We start from the raw sequence: 6846 nt of genomic DNA on the forward strand, positions 1-6846 counted from the left end.
GTTCATTAATTTTTCACTTTATAAGTTTATATTTACTAAAATATACAAGCTAATAAGATGGTATTTTGAAATTATAGGTCGGCAGGGAAAAGAAAAAGAGAAACATGACAAAATATGGGGATATCAGCCAGGGTATAAAAGTCTCAACATGAAGTACCTGAGATTTACATCTAACAAGTTCCATAACAAAGGGCATAATTCCAGGAGTTGCAAAGGATAGGGTGGACAAGATCTAATGGGAAGGGGTACGAAGAACAGGTTAGGAAAAGGTCAAGGTGGATATGCAGTTAGCTGTTGGAAGTGTTTGGTCTTGGTTGTTTAGACAATGAGGACTTTTTTAGTATATTTGTCTTTGACTTTATGTTTATCGAGGTGGATATTCACTTTTTCATGTATTCTGTGATATCATAGTTTGATGAAAACAATATGATGATGTTTTGGTAGTTTATGTTGATCATACCAATGTAATGGTTTTATGTACATGTTTGGTAATTAAAATGCGTTGTTTAATCTTTGTCATGGTTGTTAACTCATTATAGTATTTTTGTTTTGATATGTATATTGCCATTTGTTATAGGGTTTCATGGAATTTTCATAACTATATTGCATTTTGGTTGTTTTTACTCTTTTTAATCTGTCATAAATACATTGCTATTTGTTTAAGTACAACGCCTTTTTTTATATGTTTAAATGACATTTAATTAGAACATTCTCAATTGTTACAACATTAAAAGACATTAGCATAACTGGTTACCCCATTTACCATTAGAAATCGACCATTTCAAATTCACCATAGGATTGACCCTTACAACACCGCACCATTGCGAAACTAACATAAGACACTACATAGACAAAACCCCAAATAAACCACATACTTCACCACTTTAACTTCAATGCAAAATAACAAATTAGTACACTATATCAAAAGTGAAATTTCCATTCTATTAAACTTCATTTGATGTTTACTCACATAAAATATGAAAAAAAAAATACACATAATAATAAAAAAGAACTTGAACAACATTACTTTCTAATTTTTTTTTTAAGGTGTCTTCAAGATTCATTTTTTAACGTAGCATATCGAATCACCTTCGTAGCCCTAACACCACATTGGGGGGAGGGGATCGAACCAACCAATGAACTTGCAATTTGGTACACTTTTGTAGAGTGATCATAACCTCCTTCTAGGATGGAGGGTTGTCCATAAGGTTACAACAACCGTAGGGGTTACACAATAACACAAAACTATCTTTTTTAGAGTGAGAGAGTTAGTGAAGAAGAGAAATGGCTGAAATCGTTAATTTACACTCCGCTTCCGAGTTGAAGCAAAGAAAAGAAGAGAAGATAAAAGAAAGTAAGGAGAGAAAATAAGAGAAAAGAAAAGAAAACAAATTTGTCTTTTTTGCTCCCGGGTCGGAGAGAAATGGAAAAAAAGTTAAATATTTTATTCTTTTTTTCAAATCTTCCCAAATCGGAAGGAAAGTTAGGAGGGAAAGTGATCATTCAATTTCCTTCTTTAATGAAACTTGGGAGCATCAATCTCTCTTACTTTCCTCTCATTTCCACCCATTTGCTTTCTTTTCTCTCCTTAAATTAAACTCGTGAACGGTGTGTTAGAGAATAATGGTTAATAAGGAAGAGGATGGACGTTAGGCATAATGCAAAGACGATTATAGCATTGTGTGAATGGCATATGGGTTTGACTAACGTCTAAAACAAGACAAAGTCAAGCAAAACGACAAGACAAACAATTTTTAAAACTACAAGGACCAAATGTATAAATCTTTTATAGTTACTCTCGTTAAATGGGTTTTGACCAAAGTATAATTTTGTTTATATAAATCATAATTGAGTAAATAAAATAATCTTAAAAAAAGAAATTATTTGAAGTCCATGATTTTAGATATGTTTCACTTTTTCTAGATAACTTTTTTTGTAGCTTGCTTTTAGTACGCTATAATGACATGTACTCAACATTGTTGGTACTTGTTAAAATCGGTACAAAAGTCATTCTTGTGATAAATACGTTCACATGGACCAATGTAAATACATTGTAGGTAGCAGTTGCATGAGCAGAAAAGGGAAAGAACATGGAGGACGATCACGGCATGCGACGGAGTGTGGAGGAGCTCCGGCAGACGTTTAAGAGCGGCAAAACTAGAGGCGTTGATTGGAGAAAATCACAGCTTCGAGCAATTCTCCGACTGATTGAGGAAAACAAAGATAACCTCTATAAGTTACTTCAATCCGAACTCGGAAAACACCCTGTTGAATCATATCGTGATGAAGTACGTCTTTATTAAACTCTAATCTTTTTATTATTAGCCAAAACTTTGAAATTTTTTAGCTGATTTACAAAAGTTATAGGCTCTTTTTGAGTATTTATTATGATTATGACATATTTGTGTTTTGATTTTGAGATTGATCTTGCTTTAGGATTGTAATGATATTGATACTGGAATCACACATAGTTTGAACAGTATAAAAAATGTTCGCAAATTTTTTATGTAAACAAGCTAGTGTCATGAATATTGAAGGAATAAAATAAATGATTTAATAATTAAATAATCAATGGTCAAAAACAAGTAATTAATTATGGATAGAAGTAGATGAACTTAAAGATGGGGTGTTTTGTCTGAATATATTTAATTTTTAATCTGACAGATTGGAATAGTGAAGAAATCAGTTGACCTGGCATTGAGTTGCATTGACCAATGGATGTCCCCAAAGAAGGTTTGCTTATTTCTTTTTGTGATTTTACTTAAATGGTTCTATGCATATGAATTATGTTACATGTATTTTACTATATTATATCATTCGTTAATCAAGCTTAATATTAACAATATGATTTATTTTGTTACAAATAATGTTTTTTGGCAGGGTTGGCTACCTCTGCTTTTCCTCCCAGCAAGTACGAAACTGTTGTCTGAACCACTTGGTGTCGTCCTCATCATTGGATCTTGGAACTTCCCCATTTGTAAGCAACATTTAGTGTGCATTTGGTATACCTACACAACATAACATGACATGACAGAACTGGACTGGACTGGACAAGTTTGCTAAAGTTATTTTGAACGACGACGACAAGGAGGGCATTCGTGTCTTTTCACCGACAAGAGATTGAAAGTGACTCTCTTACCACCTTTTTATATAGGACAAAAACAACTGCAAATTTTGTCTCATTAACATCAGTCCGTTTTCACTCTGTTGCATATCCCGTCTTATCCTGTTCTGTCAAGTCAAGCTATGTCATTTCCTATCATATCATGTTATGTTATGTCATATCATATCATATTTTGTAGAAACTTTATATCCTTAATGAATCAACAATATTGTCCTATTTTGTTCTGTCACGTCATCCTATAACATCTCCTATCATGTCACGTCCTGTTATGTTATGTCATGTCATGTTTTGTAGAAACTTTATTATGTTTTGTAGAAACTTTATAATCTAATGAATATTTTTATTTTTATTTATTTATTTATTTATTTATTTATTTATTTTTTTGTAGCATTGATATTGGACCCGTTGATAGGGGCAATATCAGCTGGAAACACAGTGATGCTAAAGCCATCTGAACTAGCCCCAAATTGTTCGTCTTATCTTGCCAAATTATTGCCAATTTACTTGGACTCTAAAGCCATTAAGGTTATAGAAGGTGGAAGGGAAGTAAGCAACCAACTTCTAGAGTATAAATGGGACAAAATATTCTTTACAGGTTTGTGCTATATAAAAACACGGACACAACATTTAATGGTAGCATTTCTATAAGGAAAAATAGAATTTTTTTATTATTTATTTATTTATTTATTTATTTATTTTTTCAATTAAGCTTGATTTTTGGTTTACTAATTTATAAAATTTTCAGGGAGTGTAAAAGTGGGAAAAGTTGTAATGGCTGCAGCTGCAAAGCACTTAACTCCAGTCACATTAGAGCTTGGAGGAAAATGTCCAGCCATCTTTGATTCCCTCCCTAATAACGCAGATATTAAGGTTGTATTTAGTTACTGAAAAACAATTTTCATTTTCCGTTTTCCTTTTTCAGATTTCGTTTTCCGTTTTCAGTTTTCATTGGAAAATTTAGAAAACGCGTTTAGTTTTTTTTTTTTTTTTATTATTTTTTTTTTCATTTTTTGTTTTAGAAAAGTAGAAAACGTGTTAAGATATGTATTTTTCTATCGGTTTTCATTTTTAGGAAAACGGTAGTGATGGTAGGGTGGGTGTGGGCGGGATGGTGGTGGATGTGGTGATGGGGGAAGGTGTTGGTGAGGGCTGCAGCGGTAGACAGTAGTGGTGTGGATGATGGCGGTGACGGTGGGTAGGGATGTGGTAATGTGGGGGTTTTAGCGTGGGGTGGGAATGAGTGTGTTTGTAATTTAGAAAAATTTTGGAATTAGAAAAACGTAGAAAACAATAATTATTAGTTTTCTAAAATTTTCCAAGTTCTTTGTAATTTTGGAAAACAGAAAATTTTCATTTTCCATGAAAATTTTAGAAAATTTGTTGAACTAAACGTATTTTCAAAATTCTTATTTTTCTTAAAAAAAATTTCTGGAAAACAGCCCATTTTTCCGCAACTAAACGCACCTAAGGTTTTACAATTTGTTTATTATAAATATGGCATCCTATCTTTACCTATGTATATTACAACATTGTGCTTTCATTTTTTTTTTTCTTTTCAAGACATATTCTACAAAATCTACACTATTATATCATTTTACTTTCACGTATTATTTATAATATCATTATACTTTGAAGGTGGCTACAAAAAGAGTTGCTAGTGGGAAATGGGGGGCATGTTGTGGACAAGCTTGCATAGGTGTTGATTATATGCTTGTGGAACAAAAATTTGCCACCACTCTGGTATTTTTGTCAAATTCTTTTGGGGTTAAATTAATACGATAAATAGCAATGTACTTTCATTTATATCTTCATTATAAAATTTGATTTATTTCTTCCTATTACAACATTGTACTTTGAAATTTATATCAAATTGTAACCATTTAATCCAAATACAAATTACAAAGCCACTTTCATTGCTATAACCAAATAGATTCTTTAAAGTACAATGGAAGTTAAATTTTTATGATCGAATGAAATGAAAATAAGATGTTATAATAAATAAATAAATGAAACTAGGTTGATATTTCTTACTACTTTATGCAATTTTGTTTTATGATGTTAGATTGAAGAACTGAAGAAGACGATTAAAACATTTTATGGTGATGATGTGAGAAACTTGAAAAATATGTCTAAAATCATCAACAAGTTCCATTTTGATAGATTGAGAAATCTTCTTGAAGATCCTGCTGTCGCAAATTGTATTGTTTATGGTGGTTCTTTCGATGAAAAGAATTTGTAATTGTCTTTCCTTTTTCTCATAAGTTATAATTAGCTTCATACTAAATTACATAAATAGTCCCTTTGGTTTATAACATTTTGTGGATATGGTCCATTACTTTTCCTTTAAACACTTTTTCCCTAAACCGTAGTTTCATCATGCTTTATGACATCCACAAAAGCTCGTCAACCACAGGGACGATTTTGTAATTTACTCTTTATTTTTTTATGACATTTTTTTGGGAAAATCAATCATGTGATTACAGAATCATTGAACCTACAATCCTGTTAGATCCTCCACTTAATGCAGAAATCATGAATGAAGAAATATTCGGCCCTTTGCTTCCAATTATCACTGTAAGAAATAATGCATAATCTTCCTTTTAACATTCTTGATTTGTCTCCTATACAAAAGACGAAAACACCCTCCAAAAAGTCGTGTTAATGTAAAATATTTCCTTGTTAATTATAACAGTTGGATAACATTAAAGAAAGCATTGAATTCATCAACTTAAAGCCAAAGCCTCTTGCCCTTTATGCATTCACAAAAAACGAAAATTTCAAGAAACAAATATTAACAGAAACGTCATCGGGAAGTGTGACTTTTAATGACACCATGATTCAGGTATATGTGCAAAATCTATATTTTTTTTCGATCAAAGTGAATGTAGTTAAATGACCGATTTACCCTTGTGTTTATGTTGTAGTTTGCTTGTGATGATTTACCATTTGGAGGGGTTGGGCAAAGTGGGTTTGGTAGGTACCATGGGAAATATTCTTTTGATGCATTTAGTCATGAAAAAGCAGTTTTGGAGAGAAGCTTTTATTTTGAGCTTGAACCAAGGCATCCACCATGGAATAATTTCAAATTGGAGTTTTTAAGGTTAGCATACAACTATGATTATGTTGGATTGGTGCTACTCCTTTTGGGATTGAAGAAGCCATTGAGTTCTTGAGACGAATATGGTGAAAGTGATATTTTTGGTTTCTATTAAATTATAAAGATTAAAAAAGCGTGTTAATGTATGAGATGAAAACTAACTTACAATCATGTATTTTTAAGTGTGTGTATTTTAAGTAATCATGTAATGTGTGACGAATGATCCATTTATGTGTGACGAATGATCCATTTTATGTATGCTAGATAATGCAACTATGTTGTTTTTTTGATAGAACTCAATTGGTTGATCTTTATTGATTAACTCAATCATTTGAGTATTATTGACAAACTGAGTTTGCTTAAATACACAAAATGGTTCTCACGAAATATGGAAAGTATATCTAATACAATTGTAGTCTAATATGAATATGGGATATGTGTCAATATCTAATACTTTTACATGTAAAGAATTGTAAGTATGTTGTTATTACATGTAAAGAAATATAAGAACATTGCTATTATTAAAAAAGGGTAAAAGTTTTAAAGTAAAAAATGATAAACCACACCATGTGGACACCCTATGCCAAACCTATCCCAAGCACATAACATTGGGTTAAATCAAAGA

At 31.5% G+C, this 6846-nt stretch overlaps 1 protein-coding gene across 1 annotated transcript; it reads left to right on the forward strand.

The window, feature by feature from the left end:
- The first annotated feature begins 2002 nt into the window (after window positions 1–2002).
- LOC145043660 (aldehyde dehydrogenase family 3 member F1-like) lies at window positions 2003–6516 on the forward strand. Its single transcript, XM_078992376.1, has 10 exons — window positions 2003–2288; window positions 2665–2733; window positions 2881–2977; window positions 3513–3719; window positions 3870–3994; window positions 4760–4864; window positions 5187–5359; window positions 5608–5698; window positions 5817–5966; window positions 6049–6516. Exons 1-10 carry the CDS (start codon window positions 2091–2093, stop codon window positions 6295–6297), a joined length of 1464 nt encoding a protein of 487 aa, XP_078848502.1. The 5' UTR covers window positions 2003–2090; the 3' UTR covers window positions 6298–6516.
- The last annotated feature ends 330 nt before the right edge of the window (window positions 6517–6846 follow it).

This window comes from Lactuca saligna, chromosome 4 (assembly GCF_052625555.1).
Source record: "Lactuca saligna cultivar CGN05327 chromosome 4, ASM5262555v1, whole genome shotgun sequence".
Classification (NCBI taxonomy): Eukaryota; Viridiplantae; Streptophyta; class Magnoliopsida; order Asterales; family Asteraceae; genus Lactuca; species Lactuca saligna.